This window comes from Triticum urartu, chromosome 4 (genome assembly GCF_003073215.2).
Source record: "Triticum urartu cultivar G1812 chromosome 4, Tu2.1, whole genome shotgun sequence".
Taxonomy (NCBI): domain Eukaryota; kingdom Viridiplantae; phylum Streptophyta; class Magnoliopsida; order Poales; family Poaceae; genus Triticum; species Triticum urartu.
The window spans coordinates 501707744-501721415 of record NC_053025.1 but is presented as its reverse complement, the minus strand read 5'-3'; the positions used below and the strand labels follow the sequence as shown (position 1 = coordinate 501721415).

At 47.6% G+C, this 13672-nt stretch overlaps 2 protein-coding genes across 2 annotated transcripts; one reads left to right on the top strand and one right to left on the bottom strand.

Annotated features, from left to right (window-relative positions):
• The first annotated feature begins 5364 nt into the window (after positions 1 to 5364).
• LOC125552286 (pentatricopeptide repeat-containing protein ATP4 homolog, chloroplastic-like) lies at positions 5365 to 7654 on the top strand. Its single transcript, XM_048715785.1, has one exon. It carries the CDS (start codon positions 5435 to 5437, stop codon positions 7499 to 7501), a length of 2067 nt encoding a protein of 688 aa, XP_048571742.1. The 5' UTR covers positions 5365 to 5434; the 3' UTR covers positions 7502 to 7654.
• Positions 7655 to 7724: 70 nt separating this feature from the next.
• On the bottom strand, positions 7725 to 11914 carry LOC125552287 (cysteine synthase 2-like). Its single transcript, XM_048715786.1, has 6 exons — positions 11603 to 11914; positions 11435 to 11509; positions 10600 to 10743; positions 9743 to 10171; positions 9420 to 9655; positions 7725 to 8331 (listed from the first exon to the last, which is right to left on the bottom strand). The coding sequence occupies exons 1-6, from the start codon at positions 11816 to 11818 to the stop codon at positions 8112 to 8114; spliced, it is 1320 nt and encodes a 439-aa protein (XP_048571743.1). The 5' UTR covers positions 11819 to 11914; the 3' UTR covers positions 7725 to 8111.
• Between the last annotated feature and the right edge of the window lie 1758 nt (positions 11915 to 13672).

The following is a 13672-nucleotide window of genomic DNA, read 5'->3' as shown; positions in this document are numbered from 1 at the left end:
CGTCACCATTTTGTTGTAATTGTTGGACACCTCTTGTTTTGTTGTACTTGCATAACTCAAGACAAAGAGGATTGGTAATATTATGTCCATTTGGTTGAAAACATGAGTTCAAATAAAGAAGGTTGCAGCTGAAGGGCAAACCAAAGGTATTCTTGTGTCTCTTTCATAATTATTTGTATTGTAATTTTGCAAATTTGAAATTATTTACTGAAACGTAATATTGTGAGACTTGATTGAGCTATTTGTGTTATTCTTTTGCCATATATGATATGACACTTAGATTAGGCAGATTTTTTTCAAATTGTGCACACCCTTCATTTTTTCGCTGGGTCCGCCACTGTCTGAGATCATACACGTACGGCGCTCTCATATAGATTGTAGGCATCCCTTGTCCAGATTTCTTCACATGGCCCAGACTAGAGCACACCATAGGTTCTATCTCTCCAAACTAAGGATGGGAAGGGGGGTGTTGTTATACAGCCGTGAACATCCTTTGTATTTTTTCAAGTGTATAAGGGGTTTTCTGTGCATTTTCCTCACCTATACGTGTGTACATATGGGCCTATGAGTCCATGAGAATACATGTTGAGCATATTTCCAACAGATATAACATCACCATCAATCCTACGTATACTACTATACCTCCCGTTCATCTCCAACAGTTCCCAAGACTAGATCGAGATGCATGGCAGCCCTAGTTATCCCAGTATGTCTCTTGCTGCTGTGTTTGCAACCGTACATACTAGCCCCATACCCATGTTATACTAAGCAGATAGGCTTTTGAATGTGCATCACATCCTGTACATAGAGGTCCCTCCCTCCCGTACATAAGTCCTTCGCCGGGCAGCGAGCCTTTATTTACCTCCAAGATTTCCCAGCCATTTTAACTTGTGTACTGTACTGCATATACATAGCCAATCAACCTATCAGTACTAACCCTAGCTATGTGTAAGCAGGCTAGATATTCGTCTGAAAAAAGAAAAAGGCTAAATAGGTTGGTCACCAGCCACCGCAGCACAGGAACACCGCGTCCATTCTAAATTGCACGGGGCCAGGAAACGAATTCTAATGTATCAGTTACAGGGTGCATTTCTTTAATTTGACGTGAAGATGAGTAGGGACTGGGCCGGAGGTCTGAAGCTCTGAACTCTGAAAACTTGAGGGCATGCAGGAGCCAACCTGTGAGCCCCAGACTAAGGCCTTCACAGATTCAATTAGGCTGGCTACAGTCTGTACGTACAATGCTCGTATTATTGATGCAATGGCAGGCTTTGGCGCACACTGCACCAGTTAAATTCTGGTTCATCTGGTCACGAAAAAAGCTGGGCACTTAAACAGGCATCACCATGCAAGGAACACACACGGCAGGCCTCCTGACACCGAAGTCTATGTATTGTTCTAGCTCCAGCTCGCAAAAAACAGATCACCCGTGCAGTTTTCCAGGTCAGAGTTTGCAACTGCTAACCTTAGTTTCAGCATGAGCCTGTAATGGCCGTGCTCCACAAGGACAGGCGCCCATGTGCCTTGTGCCGTACACTGGAGTTGGACGACCGATGTGATGCGTGTGCAGCCCGTCTACAGCAACTGGTGTTCCATCCAGCATTCCCTACAAGAAAACCAAATAATTGGTCGATTAAACGCAGCCCCCAACATCAGTTAAAAAACAGAATAAACATGTCAGTTAAAACTGAGTAGAGTGACCGATGTGATGCGAGTGTGCCCGTCCACAGTAAATGGTATTCTGCTCTGCAGGCATATAGGGGAAACCAACTAATCCGATAATCCCCCAGCGTCAGTTCGAAAACAGAAGAAGATAAGATATCAGGTAAATATGAGCACAGTGACAAGAACTACTCTGATTAAGGAAACTCATAACTTCCTGGAATAAAGTGTAGATTAAAGTTCAGATGGCATGCTCTGCTAGACTTAAATAATGTCTCTTCTATTAAAAATTATAAATCCTCAGTAATATCAAACTTATAAAGCTTCAAGCCCTAAAACTTGTGTGACCCGATATTATCACTTTAAGTCAGATTCGTAAGATACGTAAATCAGCAACTTTGAACTTGTTGGGCCTAGATGGGCCAGTCTAGGTACCATAGCACACAGATTAATATTATGCTTTTCAGATGGGATGTTAAAGCCAATGAATTATTTGCTTTGCATTATTCAGGACAACACATTTTAAAGTGGCGGAAATAATGCAAATTATCTGAAATCGACGAATGTGACTTCACATGCATACATAAGTAGCCACTGAATATTCATTCTCACGCAGTCAGGCAAACCAAGCATATATATATCGTATGTGGAAATACACCATTGGTACAGAAAGTACCATGTATGCTCACAAGACACCAAAAAAAACTTGGGCCCATGCTCCTTACTGCCTCAACTCACGGAATCCAATGTGCAAGTCACACATCTATTTGCTGCTACTCTCCTTTCATTTCCCTTTTTTGGTAAATATTTCTAGATGAGAAAATGTTCCGTGTCTCCAATACTAAAGTTTGGTCAAATGTACAATAGCAATGAAATAAAGTAGCACAAACATTACTTAGTCCTTAGTTCATAGACCCAAACATGAAGGATGACAATGACTCAAAGATGAAAAATAGAACTGGAATAAAATGTAGTAAAAGTTACATGAGGTGAGAGAATGGGCACATATGTTAATTCCCAAGAAACATTATATAGGTAAGATAGCGGAAGCACACACCGGTACAACTACAAATAGTGAAATAGTTTCTGCATGAATGTATTCAAATTTAATAGTATGTAATGGAATAGAAAAAAATAATTTTACCAACTTCAACATTAGTTGTTAGGTGAACTTGGTAAACAATTTTTCCACAAAAGGATTAGCAATTTAAGATTGTCCTTTTAATGAGCACCATCATGAGAACCACCAGTGGTGGACAACATCATGACCAACACACATCCATTTGGGAACACCAAACACCATTCCATGCATTCATTGTATTATGCTACTATAGAAATATTTAACCATGAGTGTACCAAACAGAAAAGGGGAACTTCACAGACTGAATGAGTTGACAGGTTGTTCCCAAAGGGCACTTAAAGACGTACAAACCTTGTGATGACGTTCCCCAGTGTTTGCAGCCTGCAATATTCATGACAAACATGAGTTCATGCTTGACTGGCTGAAATAATTAGATGAAAGATTGCATAGCGATAATGCTTCTAGCTTTAAGTTTAAAAGTTATTAACACTGGACAGCCCACACATTGTATATTACAGAACTATTCTTCCATGATCATAGAAAGATCTCTTACACAAATCGACTACACCACTTAGCCCGATTCTCCAGTACAATGAAAAATAATCTGACTACTTGGAATTGAACGTTATAGTTGAACCAGAACCCTCACATTTCTTACTACCAGAACTGTTGTTGAAGCGAGGTATGAACTGTGGCTGATTGGCTACCTGAGAGTATGGGCATTGTATGATACCCGAATCTGAATGTTCAGCAGGGTCCCACCCAACTTGTTATGCCAGTTTTCATTCTCTATCATGTAATTTCAATTTGAGTGAGTACTAGAGAAGTGGAAATATTATCGATTTCCACTTACAGTGATACCATTTAGTGCTTTATTTGAGATAACGAACCTCTGGGAACGAAATTGTGCTCGTGATCTCTAACAATCCTACTACCTTGACTCCTGTATCCATGCTCTGGTTCTACGGCAGCGATGATCTCCAATGGTTTTTATGCACACACAGCTGATAATGCAGCAGTTATATGAGTGCTTCCACGCAAAAGAAAAGAGTTATATGGGTGCTTGCTGTTACTGTGCACTGATTCCAAAAAAAATCATGAGCTTCAAAAAAATAGCAAGTATCTGTCTTGTCACTTCTCTACCATTCTAGAAGTTTGTTTTCCATTAAGTTTTCTTCCTTCAAGTATGTCACTACGTTTGTAAAATGGATAAAAAGAATTAAAACAAGGGAATAAAACTCAGAGGGTAACAATATTGGTCAGAAAAATTGCTCAATTTAAGAAAAGGTTACAATTGATACTATGCTTGATGACTATAGGGCAGCAAGTACCATAAAAAGCACGAGGCTCAGCTAGAAATGAGATGAAAAGGAAGAGGAAACAAAATTCAAAAAAAAAAAAAAAGAGGAACTCGGAGACTGAAATTTTGAGCCCCGAATCGAGGCGTCAATGCACGCTACTCACCCCAATTTACAATCAAAACTTTCGTTACATAAGCACATATGTTTCTATGAACATACAGGCTCATTGATTTGGGGAAACGACATGAACGGAAGTGGAATCCCAACCATTTAAGTATTGTACCTGTAAACTCTCCCTTCTGTTTAATAAAGATCGGCTAACGTCATCCTTGGCTCACATCATGTAGGCAGTTCTGTGTGTAGGAACTATTTGGTTTGCGTAACTTCCCTACTAATATAGGCCTACCATTTCTGTGAGTTTTACACATAACATATAATGTATCATTCGGAGGTACCATTACCATCAGAATGGTTTATTTAGCTAACTGAAGCTTACTTTGTAATGGTACAAACATCAACATCTTTGCTACAAGACTAAGTAGCATCCTAAACAACAAACGCAAAGGCTCAAAACTGGCTCTCCCGTCCATAGTACCTGGGCAGAACTGCAGATTGTATAACTGGGCAGCTTTGTGCTAGAAATTGGTCACTGATGCATCATGCCCTGAAATTCAGTCGCGCGCCGTACAGAACCTGCGACCATGGAACACAAAGCTGCAGGTAAGCCACTCTCGAGCACTAGAAGCTCCTGAAACACGATTGATCCCGGGGAGAAACTCCGGGCTCGTCTATTTCGTCGAACACCTACCGCGCCCTCGTGAGAGAAGACGACTTTGCCCGGGTAAATCACACGCCCGAGGCAAGGCAATGGCAGCCCACGCTTCGCCGCGATCCATCCAGTGCACGACCGGGCCGCGCAGGATCACACGCGGGAGCGGCTGCACCGCACGGCTCGGTGGCATGGACGGCGTGCGTGAATCCGACGCCGATCCCGCCGCCGCGGCGGTGGTGGGCTCGAGAGGAGTCGGGGAACGCGTCGAGCGGGGTAGGCGCGGGTAGGAGCCCGGCGGGTAGTCGGTGAGGATGAGAAGGTGCCGGTCGGTCGGCGAGGGAGCCCGGGGCGGTGGCGCCGCCGCGGCGGTGGAGTGCGAGGGACGCGGCGCGGCGCGGCGTGTCTCGTGTGTACTTTGGCAGTTTGGGGTCTCACCTCACGAGGAGCGGCGGGAAGAGCGCCTCGCCTCGCTCTGGCGCGAGGTGTCCCTGGCATCTCGACCCCACTTGCTGACAGCAAGACACAGTCGCGTCGTCACTCCCCAACCGAAGCGAAGCTCTGGGCAGTGGGCACCCCACAATCCACCCACAGGAGAGCAGAGCGGGGCAGAGCAGCGAGATGGCTTCCCTACCTATCTGCCCGTCGTCCCCTTCCTCCTTCCTCTCATGGCCGCACCGCCCAATCTCGCTCTCCTTCCAGCCCAAGAACCACTCCTCCTCCGCCTCGCCGGCCGCCGCACATGTCTCCGTCCAGGACTCGCCGCCCCAGGACCCGGCGCCTCCCTCCGACCCGGGCCAGAATCCCAAGATTTCCAGCACTGCGAGGTTCCTCTGGGTCAACCCCAACAGCCCGCGTGCCGCCGAACTCGCCCGCGCGCGCGCCGGATCCGGCCGCCGGGCCCGCCTCGCCGCCGCGGCTGCAGCGCTCGCCGCGTGCGAGCCCGCCGAGGCGCCCGTCGCCGCCGCGCTCGAGGCCGCCTTCCCCGAGACCCCCTCCGAGCAGGACGCCGCCATCGTGCTCAACACGGCCGCCGGCAACCCGGCCACCGCCGTGCTCGCGCTGCGCTGGTTCCTGGAGAACGCGGATGTCCGCAGCAAGGTCATCCTCTACAACGTCGTGTTCAAGGTGCTGCGCAAGCGGCGGCGCTGGAGCGAAACGGAGGCGCTCTGGGACGCGATGCTGCGGGACGGCGTGCAGCCGGACAACACCACCTTCTCGACCGTCATCAGCTGCGCGCGCGCCTGCGGCCCGCCCGGCAAGGCCGTGGAGTGGTTCGAGAAGATGCCGGAGTCGGGGTGCTCGCCGGACATGCTCACGTACTCGGTCGTGATCGACGCGTACGGCCGCGCCGGGGACGCCGAGATGGCACTCCGCTTGTACGACCGTGCCAGGTCCGAGAGATGCCAGCTCGACCCTGTCATATGCGCCACGGTGATCAAGGTGCATTCGACCAGCGGCAACTTCGACGGCGCGCTCAACGTGTTTGAGGAAATGAAGGCCGTCGGCGTCAAGCCAAACCTGGTCGTGTACAACACCGTATTGGACGCCATGGGCCGTGCCATGCGGCCGTGGGTAGTGAAGACCATCCACAGAGAGATGGTCAGCCAGAAGGTGCAGCCCAACAGGGCAACCTACTGTTGTCTCCTGCAGGCGTACACCAGGGCACGCTACGGTGAGGACGCGATGATCGTGTACCGGAAGACGAAGGACGAGGTGATGGACATCGACGTGGTGCTGTACAACATGCTCCTGTCAATGTGCGCCGACATCGGCTACGTCGACGAGGCCGAGGAGATCTTCAGAGACATGAAGTCGTCCATGGACACCAAGTGCAAGCCTGATAGCTGGACCTACTCATCAATGGTGACATTATATTCCTGCACTGGCAATGTCCCTGGTGCAGAGGCCATACTGAAGGAGATGGCAGAGGCAGGTTTCAAGCCCAACATCTTCATCCTCACCTCGCTCATCCGGTGCTACGGTAAAGCGGGATGCACCGACGACGTTGTCAGGTCATTCGGCATGCTAGAGGACCTCAAAATCACGCCCGACGACCGGTTCTGCGGCTGCCTTCTTACCGTGGCAGCGGATACGCCGGTGGAGGAGCTCGGCAAGGTGGTTGACTGCATCGACAGAAGCAATGCCGAGCTTGGCACCGTGGTGAAGCTCCTGGCGGACAGGAAAGCCTCCACTGAATCCTTCAAGGAGGCAGCTAGGGGCATCCTGAGCGGCGTCCGTGGCGTGGTGAAGATGCCCTACTGCAACTGCTTGATGGACCTGTGCGTGAACCTGGGGCAGATGGAGAAAGCCTGCGCGCTCCTCGACGCCGCGCTGCAGCTCGGCATCTACAGCAACGTGCAGACGAGGACGCAGACGCAGTGGTCGCTGCACCTCAGAGGCCTCTCGGTCGGCGCTGCCCTGACCACTCTCCATGTCTGGATGAACGACCTGTACACGACGCTTCAGAGCGGAGAAGAGCTGCCACCGCTGCTCGGAATCCACACAGGGGAGGGGAGGAACATGTACTCTGACAAAGGGCTGGCCTCCGTGTTCGAGTCGCATCTCAAGGAGCTCGACGCGCCCTTCCATGGCGCTCCCGACAAGGCCGGCTGGTTCCTGACGACGAGCGTTGCTGCCAAGCACTGGCTGGAGGCGAAAAAGTCGTCAGAACTAGTGGCCGTGTAGGATGCACAATCTAGGAGGAGGTACATAGGATTTATTTGTTTTTTGATTTGGCATAACTTGTGGGTGTTCTGAAATATTCATAATCACCCTTCTGGTGACAGATGTTTCTGTTTACTTTCATGACTAAAGAATACCAGTTCTTTTCAGTACTCTTACCATTAGCATGATGCATGCGATGATCTGTTAGAACACCTACAATGGTTTTATCGCAGACTAGTTGATGTGTGCTGCCATCTCAGAGAACCAAGACAGTAGTAGCATAGATGATTGTATACTAAATAACTGCGTATACATAGATGAACAGGTGACTTGAGCAGTGTACAACAGCCTGAAGAAAAACAAGAAGATTTGCAGTGTAGAACAGTCTGAATGGTTGGCTATCCCAACCCCTACTAAATGGCTATGACAACTACTCTAAAGTACATAACTATATCTTCCAGAGGAACCTTCGATCAGGGTGCCATAAAATTTGAGGTCCATTATCTGGAGCCAACAGTTCCCTTGTTAGATGGAATGTTTCGGCGCCTCGGTGTTCACTCGTCAACTGTTTTCAAGACGGACAACGAAGAATGACAAAATTGCTGAAATCATGCATTCCCCTGTGAAGTTTTTACTGATCAAGAAACTCCAAACCAGTAGCAGTTGGTGTCAACCCATGATTGGCCAAATATTCATCATTGAAGAACTTGCTTAGATGCCTCATCCCACTGTCGCAGAGAATTGTCACAATTGTATGTCCTGGACCTAAATCCCGGGCAACTCTTACAGCCCCGACACAATTCATGGCTGAAGAACTCCCAACAAATAGTCCATCTCTTCTCAGCAGAAACCTAAATTAATGTTTCAAGTAACTGAGGTCAGATGGATGGAAGTATTTTCACAGTTCAGTAACATACTTGGTAAGATAGAAGAATGAACAACGGCAAACTTTCCATCAACTATCATGTCTAAGGTGATTAAATAAATACTCCCTCCGTTCCTAGATATAGGGTGTATAGATTTTTGAGAGAAAAAAAGGGAATATACAGTGTATAACCTTTGTTGTCAATTTTACCCCTCTACCAATCAGCTCCCACACATGAAATCATGGCTGGGAGTAAAAAGAAGGCAGCCCGGTGCACGTAGCTCCCGCTTGCGCAGGGTCCGACCACTTTGTGTCTATAGTACACAGCCTTTCCCTGCATTTCTGCAAGAGGCTGTTTCCGGGACTCGAACCCGTGACCTCATGGTCACAAGGCAACAGCTTTACCGCTGTGCCAAGGCTCCCCTTCAAATCATGGGTGGGAGTCTTCTAAATAAATCATCTCCTTTTTTCTAGGGATTTCATGTGTGTGAGCTGATCGGTGGAGGGGTAAAATTGACAACAAAGGCAATACACCCTATAGTCCGCATTTTTTTTCTCCAAAAACTATACACCTTATATCTAGGAACGGAGGGAGTATGTAAGTCTTCATATTGGTTCTAAAAACATGCTTAACAAATGACGATTGAGGCTTCTACTGGAGTTTGAGAAAAGGGTGGGATGTGTACTCATTTTTCTTTATTTTTTGAGGGGTCAAGGGACCCAATAACCCAAGAGATAATATTGTCAACATGTATTTAAGTTGTAGGGAAATATTACAAGATCAGGCTAATTGGTTGATCAGTTAAAGGCGGACTGCAGTAAAAAAATGATGTAATCTATACAACTAAACAAATTATTGTTTCTCTTTCAGATAATAACTGCTAGAACAACGCTGTGCATACGACAATTTATATACGATCTCAGTACGAAAAAACGCCTACACCAATAGATTGAGTCATTCTTCAAAATTGTGTGGCTTGGAACTGCATAGTACAGGAATCGCACACCAAAATCGTATGCATAGCTATTCCATAACTGCTGGTCAATAAAAATTTAAACTCAGAAAGTATGTACCTTGACATCTCAACAGCTTCTCTATCTGTTCCCCGGTAAGCACCATCCAGTTCTGCCATCATAAAATTTGCTGTGACCCTGTTGATTCCAATTCCTTCAGTAATAGTGTCAAAAGGATTTTTCAGCCTTTTGCCCTCAGCCTCCTCTTTTGTGTACATAACCCCTCTAGTTACCTTATTAAACAGACCAGATCCAGGTGGATCCATTAAAAAGCATCGGACATTTCTGTTCATTTCCTAAGTAAATAATATCATAGCAATAAAAAATTAGTTGACCCAAGAAGAAAACATATATAGAAGAAAGACAATAATAAGCATACAAACCTTAAGATATCGTGAAACTCCAGCAATCGTACCGCCAGTACCAGCGGCAGCAACAAAGGCATGAACAGTCCCTTTAGTTTGCTTCCATATCTCAGGACCAGTCCATTCGTAATGCACTTGATAGTTTGCCATATTCTCAAACTGGTCAGCAAAGAAACCTCCCTTCGAATCAGAATTAGGGCAACATTTGCCAGTGTCAGGCACTTCAGAACTGGCATGTGCTGAACCGTTAGTTTGTTTGGAGTTCAGCGTTTTAGTATCAACATAGGCTGAACCATTAGTTTGTATGTCATTAGGTTCCCTTTGTGCTGATGCTATATTGGCTTCCAATGCCCTTCTTCTTGCAATATTGACAAAATGGTCTCTGTGAGTGATTGAAACAGGACGCACTCGTTCCACGGTAGCTCCAAGCGCTTCAATTATTTGAGACTGGAAAGCAATCTTTTGAGTAAAACTACATAGCAGGAACATAAGCAACAAACAGGATTGAAATACTGTGCAACATTGGTAGGAGAAATTCCCACCGGAGCATCTAAAATATCCAACCAGGCCTGAAAAACCCCACACCCTTGAAAGGGCAGGCTCAAGTCTAGACCAGTCCCGGAAGCTCAGGCCTGAACCCCAGAATATTGATACTTGGAAATACAATCCTATGGTGTTATCTTGATTTATTTTTTGTGATAGGTCTTGGGCCCATTGAGAACCTGATTTCAGACCCGGTCTAGCTGGTCTGATCTAAATTAGTTCATCTTATTATAGTACAACAAGACAATTCAAGTAGAAATTCAGGGTGCTACGGCAGCAGAATGTCCTAATTAGTACACCAAGAATTCTCGAACATAACAGAACCTCCATACCTTCTCAACGGCAGCATCATCAGGAATAACAACATGGCACCTGCAGCCATAAGCAGGAGCAACAGTGGCCAAGCTAATAGCCGTGCTGCCGGCACTCCCTTCTGTTACTACACCACCACAGACAAGATCCCCAGATTTCAGAGCCTAATCACCATAAAAATCCCAGTGTCATGTTAAGTCAAAAGATAAAATAAATTTCTATAAGATCAATATACTGTACCAAAAACTGAATATCAACAACGTATCTCATGCCTCATCCATTGAAATGTAAATAATTTAGCTAGATCCAAGTATGCAAGGAAGTAATTCGATATTATCATCTACTTTTTTGCATTTCATGCCAAAAAAGCACAATTCAAAATCCCTTTTCTTTTATACTTGAAACTCACAAGTCATAACTGAATGGTGCTTTCCATGAATGCTTTGTTCCAGAACAACTGTGATTGTTCCTTTAGCAACTCATAACATATAAAAGGGTACATATGCTAGGACTATACTTAAAATTTCCAATAAGCATATCCTTCATTAAGGAGGAACTCGCCACATGAACATGACCTCCCAAATGACTAAAAAACATGTGGTCGTGACCAACATTGCATGAATCGCTCAGGAACTTCTCACCACGAACTCTATCTTTTTTTTATTGCGGAAACACCACGAACTCTATCTACTTCACACTTCTCCCCTTCTGGCTTCTATAAACTACTCCTTCCTTTCACTTTTATAGGTTGTTTCAGACAACTGAAATTGAGCTGTTTTGCACGCTGTCTGAAGTGTCCTTATAAAAGTGAACAGAGGGAGTAACATTGATTATACACCAAATTGCACAAATTACCTCCTCGATGATCTTCACCGCCACGCGGTCCTTCACGCTGCCTCCCGGGTTCAGAAATTCGGCCTTCCCCAGAATCTGCAGCCCGTTCGAATACCAAATTCACTACCTCAATACTTAGACCGAAACAGCAAAGCGGAGCTGCACACAGGAGATACCCCACGAATATACCTCGCACCCGGTGGCGTCGGAGAGGCTGTTTATGCGGATGAGGGGCGTGTTGCCGACGGCCTCCACGAGGCCCTTCCGCCGCGTCCTCCGGTCGTCCGCGCCGGTGGTGCGGGTCCATGGGAACTTGGACCCGCTCCTGCCGAAGAGGAGGTAGTACGCAAACAAGGATAAGGAGGCGGCCGCAGCGGCTGCGACGGCGGCAGGAGCAGCCGCCATCGCGAGGGTGGGAGGGCCGGGCAGCGGAACCCTTGGGGTTCAGAAGTTCAGTTCGGCTGTGGAGGTTGAGAGGGAGGGGGACAAACCGACTTGGTTCAACCCGGGAGGAGTCCCTCAAAAAAAAGAGTAGAAAAAATATAGGGAAAGAAAAAACTACTCCATCCGTCCCACATAATATCGGAGGAGCATCAACGGCCGTGTAAATCCTCTCAAACGCCCGTGCCCGCGGGCACTCCTCAAATAGTTTCGTCTACATCCGTGTATCTTATATCTGATCCTTTATATTCATACTGAACCATGCAATATCGATCGAACTACATAGATAAACAAACGAACATAGGTAAGTCATTACTTTTACCAAAAGATCAGATGTTCAAACGACCACCAAAGTTTACATGAACGACGGACAACTTGAAACTACATTTTAAACTTAAAATTAAAGTGAAGAAAAGCGGATCTTCACCACTTCCGGGGCAGCCCCATCCCCTTCCGGTCGTCGGCGCAGCTATAGCCACCGGGGGCTGGTGGAGGATCATCCGAGTCATCGGACGAGGAGCCATCGGAGGAGGAGGAGGAGACGATGAGGAGGCCCTTGAGGCGCCGGACGGCCCGGTCCTACTGCCGCTTGAGCTTCGCCAGCCGAGCCACCTCTGTTGCCTTCTCTCTGGCCTCGCGCTCGAACTGCTCGATATAGCTAGCTAGAGAACCTTCGCATTCTTCCGGTGGAGCCGCTGAGCATCTGTCTCCGACGTCGTAAGCGACCGGGGGTAGACCCGCACGAGGAGCCGCTCGTCCTCATCAGGCTCCACGGGTAAGCCGCGGCGGCAGCCGACAGAGCTCTCCACCGCGTCCCTCTCCCTTGCCGGCTGCCTCTCGCGGCAAGCGGCGCGCACCTCTGACTCATGCGTGCGTGTCCGGGCCGGTGAGGCAGGCACAAGCACCCACCGCTGCCCGCGGCAGGGACGGGGGACAGCGTGGGGGAAGCGTGGACTGCGCAGCCCGCGCGGCGCTAAGCACGGGCCGGGAGGAGCTAGCACCGCTTCCTCACTGCAACGACAGGGAAGAGGCGAGGCCGATCCAGAACTTACACCCGTGTCCACCTTGGACCTCTTGAGGGCAACGCAGAGGGCTAGGTCCTCGTCGGAGTCAGAGCAGAAGTAGTTGTCGGCGCTCGACATGGTCACAGCAGTTACCGGAGTGGATCGAATAGGAGAAATCGGAGGAAAGAATAAGAGACGGGTCGAGAGTGGAGTGAGCTAGGATTTTCGGATTGGGAATATTTATGGGGACGGAGTGGGGTCGGGGTGGGCTGGGTCGACATGGCGGGCGTGCCCGACGCGTCCGGGCGCCCCCATATCCGCCCCTGGCGAGGAGAAGGTGGTACATGAAGTACTTCCATTTGCTTGTACCCTAGTTGCAATATTTAGATTGTAGAGTTAGTCCCTAGTTTCATTGTGAAAGTGCGTTATATCGACTAGAGGGGGGGTGAATAGGCGATTTTTATGAAAGTCTTCAAAACGTGAGAGTTATGAAGACAAACAGTGAAGATTATGCCTATTACTATGCAGCGGAAGTTAGATTACACTAGGCCAGCCATGGTCATGTATTCAATAGAGTGAAAGCGCAATGACAAACAGCTTCAGTGTAATAAGGATCAGGTAGGAAGAAGTTATGAAGCCAAACAGATCATACATTCATGTTGTGAAGACAAAAGATAAAGCAAGCACGCAATGGCTTCACAATGAATAACTGTAAGTAAAAAGGAAGTGTAGATGAAACCAGTGACACGTCGAAGACAATGATTTGTTGGACCAGTTCCAGTTGCTGTGACAACTGTACGTCTGGTTGGAGCGG

Coding starts and splice junctions, on each gene's coding strand:
- LOC125552286 (XM_048715785.1), top strand. CDS start 5,435: ATGGCTTCCCTACCTATCTGCCCGTCGTCCCCTTCCTCCTTCCTCTCA.
- LOC125552287 (XM_048715786.1), bottom strand. CDS start 11,818: ATGGCGGCTGCTCCTGCCGCCGTCGCAGCCGCTGCGGCCGCCTCCTTA. Junction 9,656..9,742: donor GAGTTTCACGATATCTTAAG/GTTTGTATGCTT, acceptor TTATTTACTTAG/GAAATGAACAGAAATGTCCG. Junction 8,332..9,419: donor GAAGCTGTTGAGATGTCAAG/GTACATACTTTC, acceptor ACATTAATTTAG/GTTTCTGCTGAGAAGAGATG.